This window comes from Ranitomeya imitator, chromosome 5 (genome assembly GCF_032444005.1).
Source record: "Ranitomeya imitator isolate aRanImi1 chromosome 5, aRanImi1.pri, whole genome shotgun sequence".
NCBI classification, from domain to species: Eukaryota; Metazoa; Chordata; class Amphibia; order Anura; family Dendrobatidae; genus Ranitomeya; species Ranitomeya imitator.
In genome coordinates, this window is record NC_091286.1 from 332,452,452 (window position 1) to 332,473,832 (window position 21,381).

General features: G+C 48.6%; 1 protein-coding gene across 1 annotated transcript in view; it reads left to right on the plus strand.

Moving 5' to 3' along the window:
• The window catches only part of LOC138680711 (gamma-aminobutyric acid receptor subunit rho-2-like), a 227,837-nt gene that overhangs the window by 144,882 nt on the left and 61,574 nt on the right, over positions 1-21,381 (plus strand). Inside the window, exon 4 of the mRNA XM_069768001.1 lies at positions 21,130-21,353. Coding sequence (XP_069624102.1) covers positions 21,130-21,353 — 224 coding nt within the window. The remainder of the gene's footprint in view (positions 1-21,129; positions 21,354-21,381) is intronic.

The window sequence follows — 21,381 nt, forward strand, 5'->3', positions numbered from 1 at the left end:
AAATTCAGAAAATTACAGCTCCTTCAAATTGGAACTACTGGCAGTAGTTTGGGCTGTGACGGAGCGTTTCAAACACTATCTGGCCGCTGCAGAATTTATTGTCTATACTGACAACAATCCGTTGACCCACCTGGACACAGCCAAATTAGGTGCGTTAGAACAGCGATGGATAGCCCGGTTATCTAATTACAACTTCATAATCAAGTATCGAGCAGGTCGCAAGAATGGAAATGCCGATGCCCTATCCCGGATGCCACACTTGAGAGATGTAGAAGAGGAAACGGGGGAGCTTGAAGAAATTGAACTACCAGCCTTCCATCGTCCCAAGGCAAAACATCATCAGTCAAGTACCTATCAGAAACAACAAGAGGTGAATTTTAATCCGTTAGCACACCATAGATGGGCTGACACCCAAGACAGCAATCCGGCTGTGAAGTTGGTGAAGGAACTGTTGACTGAGCAAAGTGCATATCCCGATGAGGATGCCCCAGAAGAGACGCATCAACTCTGGAAAGAGAGAGGCAAAATGTTCCTGTATCAAGGGAAGCTCTGTAGAAGATACACCAATCCGAAAACACATGAATTGGTTTGGCAGATTATTGTGCCTAAACAAGATGTGAAGATGGTCCTCGAAGCTTACCATAATGGTGCTGGTCACTTCGGTTGGAAAAAGTTAGAAGTACTTCTAAGAGAAAGATTTTATTGGGTCGGGATGAGAAAATCAATCGAACAGTGGTGCAGAAATTGTGGCCCGTGCAACCTCAGAAGAAACGATCAAAAGAACCAAAGAGCACCACTGCAGCCCATAATCACCAAACAACCACTTGAACTTGTAGCCATGGACCACGTGAAGTTGACACCAAGCCGGTCCGGCTATGTCTATGCCTTGACCATCGTGGACCATTATTCACGTTTCTTGGTAGTAGTACCCGTAAAAGATCTGACAGCAAAAACAGCAGCCAAAGCGTTCCAAACGTACTTTTGTAGACCCCATGGATATCCGGAACAGGTTCTCACCGACCAAGGTACAGCCTTTGAATCAGAGATCTTCAGAGAATTCTGTAATATGTATGGTTGCAAAAAGATCCGGACGACGGCCTATCATCCACAAACAAACGGCTTATGCGAGAAGATGAACCATATTGTAATAGACCTACTAAAGACTTTACCTGAGACAGAAAGGAATCAATGGCCAGAGAAATTGCCTGACTTGGTGGATCTGTATAATCATGTCCTGGTGAGCTCCACCAACTGCACCCCAGCTTACCTTATGCGTGCAAGACCCGGCCAATTACCAATCGATCTAGAAATGGGAATTCTGAAACCAGACGCAGAAGTTCAAGACTCCAATTGGGATATCATACGGCAAAAGCAGTATCGCCAAGTGCAAGAGAGTGTGGAAAGAAGCCTTCAGCAAACTAGAGAAAGACAAGAGCGAACTTTCAACCAGAATGCTCTAGCGACCCCATTAAGACCGGGTGACCAAGTGCTCAAGAGAAATCGTCGAACCAATAAACTGGACAATCAGTGGGAAGCCGTACCCTACACAGTTTTACCAACAAGAGTGGATAATCCTAAAATGTGTCTCATTAGCAAAAATGGAGGCTTAACATCTGTACTAGTGTCAAGAGACAATCTTAAATTGTGTCCGAAAGCATTGAAAGAGCCAGACGTTGTCCAGCCAGAACCAGAAGTTATTCAACCCATACAGGTTCAACCAGTAAAGGAAAAAGAAGAGGAAGTGTATCACACCTGTATAGGAGACTTTCCCAAAACCCTACTAACATACCATGGTGCAGTAGTGGTTCCCATGGTGGCCTTTTACCCAACACCGAACCCAATACCAGAAGTCCCAAGACAGGAAGAGGCTGACCCCGTACTACAGGAGGTTCCAGGCCAGGAAGAACAGATTCCTGGTCAGAGTAATCCCATTCACGGTGGACTTGCCAACTCCATAGTCGTGGAATTATCTTTAGCAGAGCGGGCAGATACTACATCCGCAGTAGACAGTAGTACACCACATGAAGAGACACCGCTATTACGTAGATCACAGCGTAGTACTCAGGGTCAATTACCGGCCAGGTATGCAGATTACCAACTATAAAGCTCATAATGTGAATTGTATATATGTCATGCCGTATATAGTTAAACAGAAAATGTAGTATAGTCATTGTTATCAGTCTGCAACGTTTAAGCCCAGTGCCTACAGAGACTTGTCTGTATGAACTTATTGCATATTCTTGAACTTTTTATCAGCCCGGAGGCACTAAATCAAAGCTCCGGAAAGACTGCTTTTTGAACTTTGCTTTTTGCTCTTTTTGAACTTTCTTTAGACTTTATATTGATAACTCCGTTGGAAAAATGGAACTAAATTCCTGGACACCAAGTACAGTGCCTTTCCTAATACCTTCAAGGATAGAACTGTATTAATGGACGCTATTTGAAGTGACTTTTTTACAGAACTCTATTTTTGTTTCCTTGAGTGGTTTTTGTAACTTTTCATTTTTAAGACTCTGTACATATTAATTGTTATTTCAAAATGTTATTGTCCCACAGTCCCGGAGTACTGTTCTTAACTAAGGGGGAATGTGGCACCCCTAGGGGTATTTGCCACAAAAATAGTTACTGACAGTAAGTACAAATACTAAAATAGCAAGACTGCACTACCACCTCCGGCCAGAAGGGGGAGCTCCAGAGACTCCCCTTGATCAATTCTGGTCTGAGAGAAGAAATGGCAGTTGGGCTAAGGAGCTGAAAGTGAGAGGTCATACAGTTGAATCTCTAACAGCCCTGTGACTGTTACCAGGCCTAAATCACCGGCCTGAGGAGAAGAGGGATAGAGAAAAAGGACATTGTGAGAACCGGGTAGCATTAATCACTACCCAGAACAGGCGCAAAGACGGATACCGGATCCGTGGCTGTATTCATTATATATAATACAGCAACCGGAAAAACGTGAGGTGATATCAGCTTCACTAGGGCCGGACGCAGCAACAGACACAGAGTTCAGCGGTACTCCCAGAGGGGGTAAACCGATAAAAGGACTCGGGTTGCCCGTCGAACCAGGACCCGGAGGGGACAGATTGGGCCGGCAGCCAGTTCACATACAGCAGCAGGGCCACACAGAAATTGCGCACAATAAGAGGCGAAGACCCCGGCAGGGTCAAAGTAACTCAGAGTTCCCATACAGACTCCGGTGACAGGACTGGTTGTAAATCCTTTTATGTTAAAGTAAACTGGTTAAACGTTTCAGTGCCTCAGTCTTTCATTTGGACAATAGCCATCTATCCAGGATCGGGATCGTCACCGCTGGGAGAACCTGCTGCTGATCAAGTAAGTGCCTGTCCCCTCATGATACCCCTTACACTGTGCATTGCCTGAGGCCACAGCACCGGGTCAAGCCACCCGTGACATCCCCCTCAAGAGACAGACTCCATTGGTCCGGTGCTGGGTATCCCGGTCTCCTGGGCGTCACATATCTATCTATCTATCTATTTATCTAATATCTATCTATCTATTTATCTAATATCTATCTATCTATCTATCTATCTATTATCTATTTATCTAATATCTATCTATCTATCTATCTATCTATCTATCTATCTATCTATCTATCTATCTATCTATCCCATATCTATCTATCTATCTATTTATCTAATATCTATCTATCTATCTATCTATCTATCTATCCAGCGTCGGACTGGAGTAGCTTGGGCCCACCAGAGAACATCATTCTAAGGGCCCACTATGCTTAAAGGTACCGTCACACTAAGCGACGCTGCAGCAATACCGACAACGATGTCAATCGCTGCAGCATTGCTGTGTGGTCGCTGGAGAGCTGTCACACAGACAGTTCTCCAGCGACCAACGATCCCGAAGTCCCCGGGTAACCAGGGTAAATATCGGGTTACTAAGCGCAGGGCTGCGCTTAGTAACCCGATGTTTACCCTGGTTACCTTTGTAAATGTAAAAAAAAAAACACTACATACTTACATTCCCGGTGTCTGGTCATGTCCCTCGCCGTCAGCTTCCCGCACTGACTGAGCGCCGGCCGTAAAGTAGAGCGGTGACGTCACCGCTGTGCTGTACTTTACGGCCGGCGCCCACCAGGGCCGCGCTTAGTAACCCGATGTTTACCCTGGTTATCAGTGAAGACATCGCTGAATCGGCGTCACACGCGCCGATTCAGCGATGTCAGCGGGAGATCCAGCGACAAAATAAAGTGCTGGACTTTCCCCAGCGACCAACAATCTCCCAACAGGGGCCTGATCGTTGGTCGCTGTCACACATAACGATTTCGTTAACGATATCGTTGCTTTTTGTGACATAGCAATGATATAGTTAACGATATCGTTATGTGTGACGGTACCTTAAGGGGTACTAGCTGCAGAGTCTTCCCTTAGCTTCCATCTAGTCAAGCACCCTTATCTGCAGCAGATAATTATGGGTAAACAAGACAAGTGCTGCCGAACACAATGATATTCTATAAGAACAAAGATTTTATTATTTAGACATGTGCCACATACACACACTACACATGACACATACGCACAAGTCACACCCTAGACACAGGATACATACACGTGATACACACGAGTCACACGCTAGACACAGGATACATACACGTGACACACACCAGTCACACACTAAACATAGGATACATACACGTGACACACACCAGTCACACGCTAGACATATGACACACTTACACAGCATACAAACACCAGTCACACACTAGACACAGGATTAGAGATGAGCAGACCCTTGGATGTTCGAGTCCAGCCGAACAGTTACAAAAAAAGTCCAGGTTCGGGTACAGAACAGTACCCGGACCCCATTCACTTGAATGGGGGGCCCGAACTACCAGTGTTTACCACTCTGTGAGTTGCAAGACAGAGTGGCAAACACTGCTTCTGATCGGCGGTAAAATCATCCCCGCCAGTCAGACAGCTGAGGTCCACACGCTGTCAAATGATCTGAACCCGCAGCTGTTATCGGAGGTATAGTTTACCTCCGGTTACTGGCGTCGGCTAACCTCATCGAGGTTACGGCAGGTCACTGAGGCTGTGTTCCCAGCTGGGCCCCTGAACTGCAGTGGCCCTCATCATCCGTCCTTCTCCACACAGCCTCATCATCTGCCCTTCTCCACACAGCCCCTCATCATTCCTCCTTCTCCACACAGCCTCGTCATCCCTCCTTCTCCACACAGCATCGTCATCCCTCCTTCTCCACACAGCCTCGTCATCCCTGCTTCTCCACACAGCCTCGTCATCCCTCCTTCTCCACACAGCTCCTCATCACCCCCCTTCTCCACACAGTCCCCTCATCACCCCCCTTTTCCACACAGCCCCTCATCATCCCTCCTTCTCTACACAGCCTCATCATCCGCCCTTCTCCACACAGCCCCTCATCATCCGCCCTTCTCCACACAGCCTCATCATCCCTCCTTCTCCACAGCCTCATCATCCCTCCTTCTCCACACAGCCTCGTCATCCCTCCTTCTCCACACAGCCTCATCATCCCTCCTTCTCCACACAGCCTCGTCATCCCTCCTTCTCCACACAGCCTCGTCATCCCTCCTTCTCCACACAGCCTCGTCATCCCTCCTTCTCCACACAGCTCCTCATCACCCCCTTCTCTACACAGTCACCTCATTACCCCCCCCTTTTCCACACAGACCCTCATCATCCGCCCTTCTCCACACAGCCGCATCATCCCTCCGTCTCCACAGCCTCATCATCCCTCCTTCTCCACACAGCCTCGTCATCCCTCCTTCTCCACACAGCCTCATCATCCCTCCTTCTCCACACAGCCTCGTCATCCCTCCTTCTCCACACAGCCTCGTCATCCCTCCTTCTCCACACAGCCTCGTCATCCCTCCTTCTCCACACAGCTCCTCATCACCCCCCCTTTTCCACACAGACCCTCATCATCCCTCCTTCTCCATACAGCCCCTTGATCATCCCCCTTTTCACACAGCCCCTCATCATGACCCTTTTTTCTTGCAGCCCGTCATTATCAATCATCTCCACTTCTCCACACAGCCTCTCATCATCTTCCCTCTACAAGCCCCACTCTAGTTACATCAACCCTTTCCAAAAAACATCCTCTCACCACTCACTGAATCCTGGGTCTTCATTCCTATTTGTTCAAGGGTTCATTGCGCAGCCCCTTGGTCCTCTCCTCACGGGGCTCCATGGTGCAGCCCCTCATTTAATTCCTCTCCAGCAGCCTGAGCCTCAGAACAACGCTGCTTCCTGGTCACTGGTCTGATGGAGGCCCCGCCCCTTCCAGTGACATCATGCCATTGCCCTCAGGTTCTAAAAAAAATCTTCAACTCCGCTCTAGAGGCTGTGTGCTGTACAGTGCAGTCTCACAGCCTGTGGCTCTGCGCTGGGCGGGTTATTCCACACCCAGTGCCGGCCGTCTGCACTGCTCAGCAACAAGTGATGTGAGGTGAGCGCTTTCTCATCACCTGCTGCTGCCGCTTCTATTGATCTCATTCAGCACACCACAGCTGATAGAGCGGTGAGTGCCACTAGATCAGCAGAAGCCGCAGCAAATGATGAGAAAGCGCGCACATCACTTGTTGCTGAGCAGTACAGATGGCTGGCACCGGGTATGGAATAAAGAACTCACCGCTGGGTGCAGGCACTAATAATGAATTGAATGAGGCAGGAGTCTGCTGCTGGTGAGGCCCGGGGGAGGGCCCACTGGAAGGCGGGCCCACCGGAGGATTCTCCGATCTCCCGGTGGGCCAGTCCGAGCCTGTATCTATCTATCTATCTCTGTGTGTAATGGAGTGTGGGTTGGACAAATGTAAAAGAGGAGTTGGACAGAAATGACATCACAAATCTTTTGAAGAGAGAGGGGGAGAGGAGGGAGGGGTTTGGGTGTGTTTTTGGAGTGGGTGTGCTAGGTTCGGGCTTAGTGGCAGTGCAATGCATCATGGAACTTGTAGTATTAGAGCACAATAACTCAGGAGAAAGGAAGTTGTCGATTAACCCCATGAGAGCTGAATCCAGCACTGAAGATGTGCTGCTACAGCATGATAACAGGTAATATTGCTAAAATAAACACAGTAGATGTTTTCAGTGGCACATAATAGCAAGATTTATGAAAAAAAAACAAAAAACTTTATAGTAGTGGACAACTTCTTTAAAGGGAACCTGTCACCCCGTTTTTTCAGATTGAGATAAAAATACTGTTAAATAGGGCCTGCGCTGTGCGTTACAATAGTGTATGTAGTGTACCCTGATTCCCCACCTATGCTGCGAAATACATTACCAAAGTCGCCGTTTTCGCCTGTCAATCAGGCTGGTCAGGTCAGGTGGGCGTGGTGACATCGCTGTTTCTTCCCCAGCTTTCCGTTGGTGGCGTAGTGGTGTGCGCATGTCCAAGTGCCAAATCCACTGCGCGCAGGTGAAGAAAAAGCGCGCGATCTGCGCTATTACCCTTGTCATGGGGGGGGGGGGGAGCCGGCCATCTTCCTGAGGCCGCGCGTGCGCAGATGGAGTGCTCTGCTGCACGGGGCTTCAGGAAAATGGCCGCGGGATGCCACGCGTGCGCAGATGGAGATCGCGGCGGCCATTTTCCTGAAGCCGAGATGCAAAAGAGGACTGAAATTTTAGTGGAAAAATATACAAAAGAACAACTGTTATTTGTTTTGATGCTTTTTATTTTTTTTAAAAAACCAATAAGATTTTTTTTTCACTAAAGGGTTATTTCACACCAACATCAAACAAATAGTCAGATTTTCAAGATGAGCAGTGTATAAGCGGCATGGCCAAACAAATGTGATAAAACAGTGAACAAGAAAACAATATACTGTATATACTCGAGTATAAGCCGAGATTTTCAGCCCAAATTTTTGGGCTGAAAGTGCCCCTCTCGGCTTATACTCGAGTCAAGGTGGGCGGCAGGGTCGGCGGGTGAGGGGGTGAGGGCGCTGAGGCATATTTACCTGCTTCCAGCGATCCTGGTGCTCCCCCTGCCGTCCCACTATCTTCTGTGCTGCAGCTCTTCCCCTCTTCAGCGGTCACGTGGGACCGCTCATTAGAGAAATGAATAGGCGGCTCCACCTCCCATAGGGGTGGAGCCGCCTATTCATTTCTCTAATCAGCGGTGCCGGTGACCGCTGATAGAGGAAGAGGCTGCGGCACCGAAGACAGCTGTGCGGGAGAAGGAGCCGGACGCCGGGACCAGGTAAGTATGTCACATTTACCTGTCCCCGTTCCAGCCGCCGGGTACCGCTCCATCTTCCCGGCGCCGCTCCATCTTCCTGGCGTCGCTCCGCTCTGACTGTTCAGGTCAGAGGGCGCAATGACGTATATAGTGTGCGTGGCGCCCTCTGCCTGATCAGTCAGTGCGCAGAGACGCCGGGACCGGACGCTGGGAGCTGCAAGCAAGAAAGGTGAGTATGGTTTTTTTTTTTTATTGCAGCGGCAGCAGCGGCACAGATTTATGTGGAGCATCTATGGGGAAATATGAACGGTGCAGAGCACTATATGGGGCACAGCTATGGGGAAATATGAACGGTGCAGAGCACTATATGGCAGAGCTATGGGGCAATAATGAACGGTGCAGAGCACTATATGGCACAGCTATGGGGAAATATGAACGGTGCAGAGAGCACTATATGGCACAGCTATGGGGAAATATGAACGGTGCAGAGCACTATATGGCACAGCTATGGGGCAATATGAACGGTGCGGAGCACTATATGGCACAGCTATGGGGCAATATGAACGGTGCAGAGCACTATATGGCACAGCTATGGGGCAGTATGAACGGTGCAGAGCACTATATGGGGCACAGCTATGTGGCAGTATGAACGGTGCAGAGCACTATATGGCACAGCTATGGTGCAGTATGAACGGTGCAGAGCACTATATGGCACAGCTATGGGGCAGTATGAACGGTGCAGAGCACTATATGGCACAGCTATGCGGCAGTATGAACGGTGCAGAGCACTATATGGCACAGCTATGGGGCAGTATGAACGGTGCAGAGCTCTATATGGCACAGCTATGGGGCAGTATGAACGGTGCAGAGCACTATATGGTACAGCTATGGGGCAGTATGAACGGTGCAGAGCACTATATGGTACAGCTATGGGGCAGTATGAACAGTGCAGAGCACTATATGGCACAGCTATGGGGCAATAATGAACGGTGCAGAGCACTCTATGGCACAGCTATGGGGAAATAATGAACGGTGCAGAGCACTATATGGCACAGCTATGGGGAAATAATGAACGGTGCAGAGCACTATATGGCACAGCTATGGGGAAATAATGATCTATTTTTATTTTTGAAATTCACCGGTAAATGCTGCATTTCCACCCTAGGCTTATACTCGAGTCAATAAGTTTTCCCAGTTTTTTGTGGCAAAATTAGGGGGGGTCGGCTTATACTCGGGTCAGCTTATACTCGAGTATATACGGTAATCAAATTATACAACAGGGAGGGATGTTGGTGGAGGAGTGGGAAGAGGGGAGGGGGGAAAGGGTAAAGACAAATACATGGGGGTAGGGGAGTAAAGGAGCACGCATCAAAGGATGCTTTTTATTTTTGTTATAAAAATGTTAAAAAAATACAAGGAATAAAACAATTCCACACATATTTTCCATAGGCTGCAGTGGGGGGGCTGTGTGTGTGTGAGTGGCATGTCCTTGTGTGACTAGCATTTCAGCACTCACTCAGCAGTCTGTCTGAACATGTCGGAACATACCTGGCACTGCCTGGGTATGTCCCTGGTACATTTGCAATACGTGTACAGTATTTGTAGCAGTCAACACATCTCTCAGTTGCACAATTGTTCGTGCATCGATGGTTGACCTGACACTTCACCCTTTTGCCAGGGCTGGGTGTGGAAGGAAGTTGCCAAAGGAGTTTCTCCTTGCGTGCCTTCTTTTCAGTCACATGACGGCCACCTAACTCTTTTGCAAGCTCAACCAGGAAGTCCACCCGTCTCTCCTGCACCCCAGTGCATGCCTGATAAAGAACATGAGCATTGAGTGCTGCCATGTCAATCATGTTGTAGAACACGGCGACTGGCCATCTCCGTGTTCCTGCACGCACGCTGTACTCCCGCACCATTTGGTCCATTACATCCACACCGCACTTTGTGTGGTTGTATTGTGTGACCGTGTTTGGCTTCCTTTTGTTGGTATCCTCAGTCTCAACCACGCTGTGCATGCTGCTGAGAATGTAGACGGCCTTCTTTCGTTTGGGTGCATACACTGTCAGTGTGGCACCAGTGGTTGAAAACACCTGAGTGGTGAATTCAGTGCGGTCCATCTGTCTAGCGGATTGAGGAATTTCCCGGCGACTCTTCTTGACTGTGCCGAGGATAGTGGTTTCCCGGCTAAGCAGTCGTTGTGCAAGTGACAATGATGTAAAGAAATTGTCCGTGGTTACACTTCTGCCCTCGTCCATGAATGGTTCCATCAGCCTCATCACTACAGTTTCGGACAGTCTCTCCCCGCTGGGACGACTGGGGTCCTTGCCAAGATATGGGAGGACATTACAGATGTACTTTGATTTCAAGTCGCAAGCCACCCAAAACTTGATGCCAAACTTGTCTGGTTTTGTTGCAATGTATTGCAGAAAACAGCAGCGAGTCTTTGACGGGAAAAGCTGTTCATCAATAGTGATGTGTCGACCAGGGTTGTAGGATGCGATGCAGTTGGTGACAAACGATCTCCACACATCGGAGATTGCAGCAAACTTATCGGTCTCCACTCGCTCACTGCGCGTGAACATGTCATCAAAGCGTAGGTGTTGCATGATGTCATGAAAGCGGTTTCGGGTCATAGTGGCAATGATCCTTGGGTTTCCCAGGTTTGCTGACCAGCTGTCACGTAGTGATGGAACCTTGGTCACCCCCCGCAAGATAATGACTGAAATAAATGCCATTAGTTCCGGGAGACCCATGAACCAATCCACCTGCTCCGTGTGACGTGCATGTTGAGTAGTCCATTCTTCAATGCTACAAAGCATGTCAAGACTGATAAAACAGAGGAAGCTCTGAAGGCGACTCTGGACACTTCGTCTGGCCTTAGCACTTGGCTCTCCATCTGTAGGGTACGTGTTGTGAATTCTGTGGTCAAGCTCCCTCCTGTGGTCATGAGTGGTACTTCGGCTGGTTCTGTCTATGAGCTTCCTCTGGTGGATGTAAGTGGGGCTGCGGCTTCTGAGTTTCCTTCCTCAGGTGACGAGGTTAAGTCGTTAGGTGCTGCTCTATTTAACTCCACCTAGTTCTTTGTTCCTGGCCTCCAGTCAATGTTCCAGTATTGGTCTTGCTCTCTCTCCTGGATCGTTCTTGTGGCCTGTCTGCCCTGCATAAGCTAAGTTTTGCTTGTGTTACTTTTGTTTGCTATATTTTTTGTCCAGCTTTCTATATTGGTTTTTCTTGCTTGCTGGAAGCTCTGAGACGCAGAGGGAGCACCTCCGTATCGTTAGTCGGTGCGGAGGGTCTTTTTGCCCCCTCTGCGTGGTTGTTTGTAGGTTTTTGTGCTGACCGCAAAGCTATCTTTCCTATCCTCGGTCTATTCAGTAAGTCGGGCCTCACTTTGCTAAAATCTATTTCATCTCTGTGTTTGTATTTTCATCTTAACTCACAGTCATTATATGTGGGGGGCTGCCTTTTCCTTTGGGAAATTTCTCTGAGGCAAGGTAGGCTTATTTTTCTATCTTCAGGGCTAGCTAGTTTCTCAGGCTGTGCCGAGTTGCATAGGGTGCGTTAGGCGCAATCCACAGCTACCTCTAGTGTGGTATGATAGGATTAGGGATTGCGGTCAGCAGAGTTCCCACGTCTCAGAGCTCGTCCTATATTAGTAACTATCAGGTCACTTTGTGTGCTCTTAACCACTAGGTCCATTGTGGTTCTGAATCACCTGTTCATAACAGTACTGGAGGCCCAAAGTACTAATGCTTCTCAATAGAGGGAAAAGAGAAGTTCTGAGACAATTTTTTTTTCTCTGTACTGTGTTTTGTCTTTCTTTTCCCCTAGACATTTGGGTGGTTCAGGACACAGGTGTAGTGATGGACATTAAAGATCTGTCTTCTTGTGTGGATCATCTCACTGCAAGAGTACAAAATATTCAAGACTTTGTGGTTCAGAATTCTATGTTAGAACCAAGAATTCCTATTCCTGATTTGTTTTCTGGAGATAGAGCTAAGTTTCTGAGCTTTAAGAATAATTGTAAACTGTTTCTGGCTTTGAAACCCCGCTCCTCTGGTGACCCAGTTCAACAAGTTAAGATCATTATTTCTTTATTACGTGGCGACCCTCAAGACTGGGCATTTTCCCTTGCGCCAGGAGATCCTGCATTATGTAATATTGATGCGTTTTTTCTGGTGCTCGGATTGCTGTATGATGAACCTAATTCAGTGGATCAGGCAGAGAAAAATTTGCTGGCTCTGTGTCAGGGTCAGGATGAGGTAGAGATATATTGTCAGAAGTTTAGGAAGTGGTCTGTGCTCACTCAATGGAATGAATGTGCGCTGGCAGCAATTTTCAGAAAATGTCTCTCTGAAGCCCTTAAGGATGTCATGGTGGGATTTCCTATGCCTGCTGGTCTGAATGAGTCTATGTCTTTGGCCATTCAGATCGGTCAACGCTTGCGTGAGCGTAAAACTGTGCACCATTTGGCGGTATTATCTGAGCATGGACCTGAGCCTATGCAGTGCGATAGGACTTTGACCAGAGCTGAACGGCAAGAACACAGACGTCAGAATGGGCTGTGTTTCTGCTGTGGTGATTCCACTCATGCTATCTCCGATTGTCCTAAGCGCACTAAGCGGTTCGCTAGGTCTGCCACCATTGGTACGGTACAGTCGAAATTTCTTTTGTCCGTTACTTTGATCTGCTCTTTGTCATCCTATTCTGTCATGGCATTTGTGGATTCAGGCGCTGCCCTGAATTTCTTGGACTTGGAGTATGCTAGGCGCTGTGGGTTTTTCTTGGAGCCCTTGCAGTATCCTATTCCATTGAGAGGAATTGATGCTACGCCTTTGGCCAAGAATAAGCCTCAGTACTGGACCCAGCTGACCATGTGCATGGCTCCTGCGCATCAGGAGGATATTCGCTTTTTGGTGTTGCATAATCTGCATGATGTGGTTGTGTTGGGGTTGCCATGGCTACAAGTCCATAACCCAGTATTGGATTGGAAATCAATGTCTGTGTCCAGTTGGGGTTGTCAGGGGGTACATGGTGATGTTCCATTTCTGTCTATTTCATCATCCACCCCTTCTGAGGTCCCAGAGTTCTTGTCGGATTACCGGGATGTATTTGATGAGCCCAAGTCCAGTGCCCTACCTCCGCATAGGGATTGCGATTGTGCTATCGATTTGATTCCTGGTAGTAAGTTTCCTAAAGGTTGACTGTTTAATTTGTCTGTGCCTGAGCACGCCGCTATGCGGAGTTACGTAAAGGAATCCTTGGAGAAGGGTCATATTCGCCCGTCGTCGTCGCCATTGGGAGCAGGGTTCTTTTTTGTGGCCAAGAAGGATGGTTTGCTGAGACCTTGTATTGATTACCGCCTTCTAAATAAAATCACAGTCAAATTTCAGTACCCCTTGCCGCTGCTGTCTGATTTGTTTGCTCGGATTAAGGGGGCTAGTTGGTTCACCAAGATAGATCTTCGTGGTGCGTATAATCTTGTGCGTATTAAACAGGGCGATGAATGGAAAACAGCATTTAATACGCCCGAGGGCCATTTTGAGTACCTGGTTATGCCATTCGGGCTTTCTAATGCTCCATCAGTGTTTCAGTCCTTTATGCATGACATCTTCCGAGAGTACCTGGATAAATTCCTGATTGTATACTTGGATGATATTTTGGTCTTCTCGGATGATTGGGAGTCTCACGTGAAGCAGGTCAGAATGGTGTTCCAGGTCCTGCGTGCGAATTCTTTGTTTGTGAAGGGGTCAAAGTGTCTCTTTGGTGTTCAGAAGGTTTCATTTTTGGGTTTCATTTTTTCCCCTTCTACTATCGAGATGGACCCTGTTAAAGTTCAGGCCATTTATGATTGGACTCAGCCGACATCTCTGAAGAGTCTGCAAAAGTTCCTGGGCTTTGCTAATTTTTATCGTCGCTTCATCAATAATTTTTCTAGTATTGCTAAACCGTTGACTGATTTAACCAAGAAGGGTGCTGATGTGGTCAATTGGTCTTCTGCTGCTGTGGAAGCTTTTCAAGAGTTGAAGCATCGTTTTTCTTCTGCCCCGTGTTGTGCCAACCAGATGTTTCGCTCCCGTTCCAGGTCGAGGTTGATGCTTCTGAGATTGGAGCAGGGGCTGTTTTGTCGCAAAGAAGTTCTGATGGCTCGGTGATGAAACCATGCGCCTTCTTTTCCATGAAGTTTTCGCCTGCTGAGCGTAATTATGATGTTGGCAATCGAGAGTTGCTGGCCATGAAGTGGGCATTCGAGGAGTGGCGTCATTGGCTCGAGGGAGCTAAGCATCGCGTGGTGGTCTTGACTGATCACAAGAACTTGACTTATCTCGAGTCTGCCAAACGGTTGAATCCTAGACAGGCTCGTTGGTCGCTGTTTTTCTCCTGTTTTGACTTTGTGGTTTCGTACCTTCCGGGCTCTAAAAATGTGAAGGCGGATGCCCTGTCTAGGAGTTTTGTGCCCGACTCTCCGGGTTTGTCTGAGCCGGCGGGTATTCTCAAAGAGGGGGTAATTTTGTCTGCCATCTCCCCTGATTTGCGGCGGGTGCTGCAAAAATTTCAGGCTAATAGACCTGACCGTTGCCCAGCGGAGAAACTGTTTGTCCTGATAAATGGACGAGTAGAGTTATCTCTGAGGTTCATTGTTCGGTGTTGGCTGGTCATCCTGGAATCTTTGGTACCAGAGATTTGGTGGCTAGATCCTTTTGGTGGCCGTCTCTGTCACGGGATGTGCGTTCGTTTGTGCAGTCCTGTGGGATTTGTGCTCGGGCTAAGCCCTGCTGTTCTCGTGCCAGTGGGTTGCTTTTGCCCTTGCCAGTCCCGAAGAGGCCATGGACACATATCTCTATGGATTTTATTTCGGATCCCCCCGTCTCTCAAAAAATGTCGGTCATTTGGGTTGTTTGTGATTGCTTCTCTAAGATGGTCCATTTGGTACCCTTGTCTAAATTGCCTTCCTCCTCTGATTTGGTGCCATTGTTCTTCCAGCATGTGGTTCGTTTACATGGCATTCCGGAGAACATCGTTTCTGACAGAGGTTCCCAGTTTGTTTCGAGGTTTTGGCGAGCCTTTTGTGCTAGGATGGGCATTGATTTGTCTTTTTCCTCGGCTTTCCATCCTCAGACAAATGGCCAGACTGAACGAACCAATTAGACCTTGGAAACATATCTGAGATGTTTTGTTTCTGCCGATCAGGATGATTGGGTGTCCTTTTTGCCTTTGGCTGAGTTCGCCCTTAATAATCGGGCCAGCTCGGCTACTTTGGTTTCGCCGTTTTTCTGCAATTCTGGTTTCCATCCTCGTTTCTCTTCAGGGCAGGTTGAGTCTTCTGACTGTCCTGGTGTGGATACTGTGGTGGATAGGTTGCAGCAGATTTGGACTCATGTGGTGGACAATTTGACATTGTCTCAGGAGAAGGCTCAACGTTTCGCTAACCGCAGGCGCTGTGTGGGTCCCCGACTTCGTGTTGGGGATTTGGTTTGGTTGTCATCTCGTTATATTCCTATGAAAGTTTCCTCTCCTAAGTTTAAGCCTCGTTTCATTGGTCCGTATAGGATTTCTGAGGTTCTTAATCCTGTGTCTTTTCGTTTGAACCTTCCAGCTTCTTTTTCCATCCATAACGTATTCCATAGGTCATTGTTGCGGAGATACGTGGCACCTGTGGTTCCATCCGTTGATCCTCCTGCCCCGGTTTTGGTTGAGGGGGAGTTGGAGTATATAGTGGAGAAGATTTTGGATTCTCGTATTTCGAGACGGAAACTCCAGTACCTGGTTAAGTGGAAGGGTTATGGTCAGGAAGATAATTCCTGGGTCTTTGCCTCTGATGTTCATGCTGCCGATCTGGTTCGTGCCTTTCATTTGGCTCATCCTGGTCGGCCTGGGGGCTCTGGTGAGGGTTCGGTGACCCCTCCTCAAGGGGGGGTACTGTTGTGAATTCTGTGGTCAAGCTCCCTCCTGTGGTCATGAGTGGTACTTCGGCTGGTTCTGTCTATGAGCTTCCTCTGGTGGATGTGAGTGGGGCTGTGGCTTCTGAGTTTCCTTCCTCAGGTGACGAGGTTAAGTCGTTAGGTGCTGCTCTATTTAACTCCACCTAGTTCTTTGTTCCTGGCCTCCAGTCAATGTTCCAGTATTGGTCTTGCTCTCTCTCCTGGATCGTTCTTGTGGCCTGTCTGCCCTGCATAAGCTAAGTTTTGCTTGTGTTACTTTTGTTTGCTATATTTTTTGTCCAGCTTGCTATATTGGTTTTTCTTGCTTGCTGGAAGCTCTGAGACGCAGAGGGAGCACCTCCGTACCGTTAGTCTGTGCGGAGGGTCTTTTTGCCCCCTCTGCGTGGTCGTTTGTAGGTTTTTGTGCTGACCGCAAAGCTATCTTTCCTATCCTCGGTCTATTCAGTAAGTCGGGCCTCACTTTGCTAAAATCTATTTCATCTCTGTGTTTGTATTTTCATCTTAACTCACAGTCATTATATGTGGGGGGCTGCCTTTTCCTTTGGGAAATTTCTCTGAGGCAAGGTAGGCTTATTTTTCTATCTTCAGGGCTAGCTAGTTTCTCAGGCTGTGCCGAGTTGCATAGGGAGCGTTAGGCGCAATCCACGGCTACCTCTAGTGTGGTATGATAGGATTAGGGATTGCGGTCAGCAGAGTTCCCACGTCTCAGAGCTCGTCCTATGTTAGTAACTATCAGGTCACTTTGTGTGCTCTTAACCACTAGGTCCATTGTGGTTCTGAATCACCTGTTCATAACAGGTACGGTTCTATTGGGGTCAAATGGAGATGTTTCCCCACTTGTACTTCATGCCACACTGTGCCATCTTTTGCGGTCTCTGTCGGCTCACTCGCCAACCGATCTCTCTTTTTTGGTAGAGGCGGCGTCTCCTCATCTGCAAGATAAATAATTTCAAATAAGCATTTTGTTTTGGTTCAAAATAAAAAAGATAGTCAGGAAATAAAATAGGTAACTCACACTGCCTTTTTCGGCATCCTGTTCTGTCCGTTTTTGAAACAAGCAGAACAGGATCCCTTTTGGCCCCCATGCACCGTGGGTGATGTCCGTGTGCTATCTGTGAATCCACAGATAGCGCTGTCTGCTGTCACCACATACTCACCTCCCTCCAGCGCCTCTTCTCCTCTCACTTCCGGTTCACTCTTGGGCTCAGTGAAGTGAATATTCATAGCCTATGGCATGTGTCAGCACAGACCCCACATGTGACAGTTGAAGGACTATGTCTTCTCCATCTGAGTCTGAAGGGTTTGTGTTGCTCAGAATCAGTTCCAATGCCTCTTCAATGGTGTGCCTTCTCTCCATTTTCTTTCCTGTGAACAAAATAGGTTTCTCCCCCACAGCACATAAAGCTGCATGCAAATTTGCTAATGCAATGCAGCTGGGGGGTGGGTGGGCAGACACTCAGGAGCAGCTCATATTCTTTCTTTCTTGTGAGCAGCAACCCCCACACTCAGGAATAGCTTGCATTCTTCTGTTTACACACTCTTATCTTAGATAATACCCCCTGCAGATTCCTCAGGCAAGAGCACATTTACAAATGAAAGGATGCTAATTAAGGTGTCAATATGGACTGAGGGTCATTTGACCCTCTCTCAGGACTTCAGGGGGGCTCTTGAAATTCCCGGGACTTCTAGTGTTAAACGGTATTGAGCTTTAGCTGTTAAGTTCTGTTGCTCCATAGCCTCCCATTTAGCTCTACGTTGTTGTCCTTCTATTGCCAGTTTTAGAATAATCTGTTTGCAGTAGTCCTCTGTTTCAGTTAGTGTAACGCTATTTGCTGCAGATTGGGCTTCTATGGGAAATCCCATAAGGTCTGTCTGAGGGCGTTTCCAGTGTACTGTCTCTTTAGGTCTACATGCCTTCAGGGGCGATGCTACTGGGATCATGGGCTCAGTCAATGTGTCACATGCATCCATTATGCAGTCCCAAGTAATGGCAGCTGTTACTTGTTTGAGCACTAAGGTTGGTGGGGGTGCTAGTGGTCCCACTAAAGTGTCTTCAGCTACTGGGGCAGTGAAGATACCTGTCTCACCGGTGCCACTGTCTTCTTTTGCCTCCTCCGCTGGGATCTGGATGTCTGGTTGTCGCTGTGCTTGGTCTGCGGGTTGCAGGGCCTGGTGCTGCGGCGTGGTCACCATCTCCACTTGCGGTGTCTCGCTTGTCGGCGTCTCGCTTTCTGGCTGGGCCTCACTTTCTGGCTCTGTTGGGGCGGCAGTCGCGAGTTCCAGGTTTTCCGTCGGCGGTGTTGTCTCATGTTCCGGCAGGGTCTTGCTTTCTTGCTCTGTCGGTGCTGTAGGAGTGGGTTCTGGATCTCCTATCGGCGGCGGCGTCTCCTCCATCAGCGCGTCGCTCTCTGGCTCCACCGAGGTCAAAGGTGCAGGTTCCAATGGGGCTGGGGATGTGGCTGGTAAGTGTTGGCGTGGCGGCTGGACGGTCTTCATTCTCCGGACGATTGAATCTTTCCAGGCGGCCACCGCTGTCATCTGGGTCTTCATCAGTTGCTGGGCCAGCTCCTCCATCTCTGCGGCGAGGAGTTCCGGGTCCAGGATACTGTAGGTTGCAGGTCCGAGGTTTCTTGCCGCTGCAGACCGGGGGCATCTTCTGTGGTTTCTCTTAGTTCTGGCAATGCTTCTTCGCTGTTTACCAGGGACTTGACCAGGTTACGCACAGCCATCCTGCTTCCGTGCTGTTCCACATGCTTCCTCTTTCTGTGCCTCACGCACTTTCCCGCCAGCTCCCGCTGGGGGCAGGCCCGCAAATGTTTTGCATTTGAGTCTCTGAAAGGGGTGGATCCAGCTTTCGCGCCAATGCACGAACTCCACCCATAGCAACCCATCTTTTCCTGTTCTCTGTCTTCCTCGTGGTACAGCAATGGCGGTTTTGGTGGCAAACTGTCAGTCACTGGCACACAGTACCTGGCGATGCCAGGGCACGAAATCCTGTTCGTGATGCCAAAAGTTGACGCACCCACAGGGCAGTGGGGTGCTCAGTACCGAGTCCGGTCACAAAGGGGGATGTCACGGTGGCTGCGACCCGGTCCGTGGCCCTGGGCATCAACGTTAAAGGGGTTAATGTTCGAAGTTTGTCGTGATGCCACCTGTGGAGTTCGGTCAATAGGGGGGCCAACGCTGCATTAAAGGGGTCCCCTGGGGGATGTTGCGGCACCCCAGATGTTACACTTCCCACAGGTGAAGCGGGGTCCCAAGGGGTCCTGTGGTGTGTGGCATAGATGGTGTAACTGGTGAATAAATGGAGGAGACAAGAGATAAGTCTTTACCTGGTTTACTTGTGGGTGACAGGCCACAGTCCATGGTACCAGGCATGGATTATTGTGGTCCGGCCGACTCAGAGGCAAATTAGAGTTCTCTTTTCCCAGTAGAGGTCCATGAGCCTTTCCTACTTGCGCCTTTCTAAGTGAGGTCCCTGCTGCGTTAAGCTTCCTACAAGGTCCTCCAGTTTCTCCCTGTCCTGGGACAGGTACCTGCACGATGGGCAGCTTGCGCCTTTTTACAGGGACTCTTAGATGCCCTGGGCTCCTCCAGTGCTGCTGCGTCTCAGGCATGGTGCGGGCAGGTGACGTATAGTGTAGTGCCCTCCGGTTCTGATCCATGTCCTAGAGTCCATGAAAGCCTTGGGCTCCCGGTACCCGGATTACTGCACTTCAGCTCCAAGGGTGCCCTGACACAGTTCCCCTCTGAGCTCTGCCTCTCTCCTGTGCTCCTTCCCTTCCGGCTGCTCCATATGCAACCCAACAGATTACTCCTTACCAGAGCCTGCAGCTCCACATGGCTGCCAGGCCTCTCACGTCTGCTCCAGACATCCTTCTCCTTCTCTCCCTCCAACTGAGCTATCTCCTCCTCCAGGTCCGGAAACATGAAGCATAGGGAAGCTCCCCTGAATCCGGGTCTTGAGCTCCCCCTCCTGGCCTGGATTCAGAATGTGTTGCATGTAAGTGCCTTACCTGGTGAAGAGAACTCCTTTGCCTCTGAGTATGACATCACCTTCCCTGAAGGAAAAGCAACATCACTGCAGCAACTGGTGACCTGGGGTGCTGCACTATAATATGCAAGACCACCCTCCAGCCCTTTGCCTGAGCCTAGTTTCATGGTTCCTCTCAGTCTTAGGAATCAGTCCTGTGTTATTTTGGCTTGTCTCACCTGTTACTGACCCAGCTTGTTTACCCGTTCTGTCTGACCTCTCAGTTCCTGACCTCGGCTTTATATTTTGAACCTGTGCTGCCTGACCCTACCCCTCACTGTTTGATTAAACTTCTGTCTTTCCCCTCCTGTACCCCGTATACCTGCTTTGACCTGTGGGTGAGATGTTGCAGTCCCAGGGAATGTACTGGAGTGGTACCTGGTGTCTACCAGCGGCCCAGCCTATCCACACCATCAGAGGCTCTAGTGAATACCCAGTAGACACTTAGTCACGACCCTCCAAAGTAAGCCAGGCCTACTTCTAATAGTTGGCAGTAGAGTTCAAGTCCCCTTCATCTCTGAAGAGGAAATTTGCATATTTAATCCCAGAGGATCATTGAAAGGCTTACAAGCCTCCTTAACCTTGCATATCAGGCATGTTACTTTCCAGAAGGAGAAACATTAGACCCTTGTGCAGCATGCGGCACACATGTGACATATCGCCGAACCTGAGACAATGGGGTAAGGGAATCCATGGCTCTCATTTCCATAGCCAGAGGGCACTGACCAGGACTGTGGACCGTGGTTGCAAGAAGCGATCTGCTCATTTATACTTCTTTCCTTTTTACATTTACCAAACTACTTAACACCAGAATGTGAAATACTGTAAAGCAGCGGCACTTGGTACAATGGGATGTCCTAGAGAAGATTTCCAGCACAAGTTGTTTCTGTGGCCAAGGACTATTTAATGTTCAGGAGTGGACCAGTTTATTATTTTATGTTAACTTATTTTTCTCTCTTCTCTATACAGGACTTTACAATGACTCTGTACCTGAGACATTACTGGAAGGATGAACGCCTGTCATTCCCTAGTACCACAAATAAGAGCATGACCTTTGATAGTCGTCTAGTAAAGAAGATCTGGGTTCCTGATGTGTTTTTTGTGCATTCGAAGCGATCCTTTATTCATGATACAACTACAGACAACATCATGCTGCGAGTTTATCCTGATGGCCAAGTACTTTACAGTATGAGGTTAGTCCTTACTGCTAAAGGGAGTTAT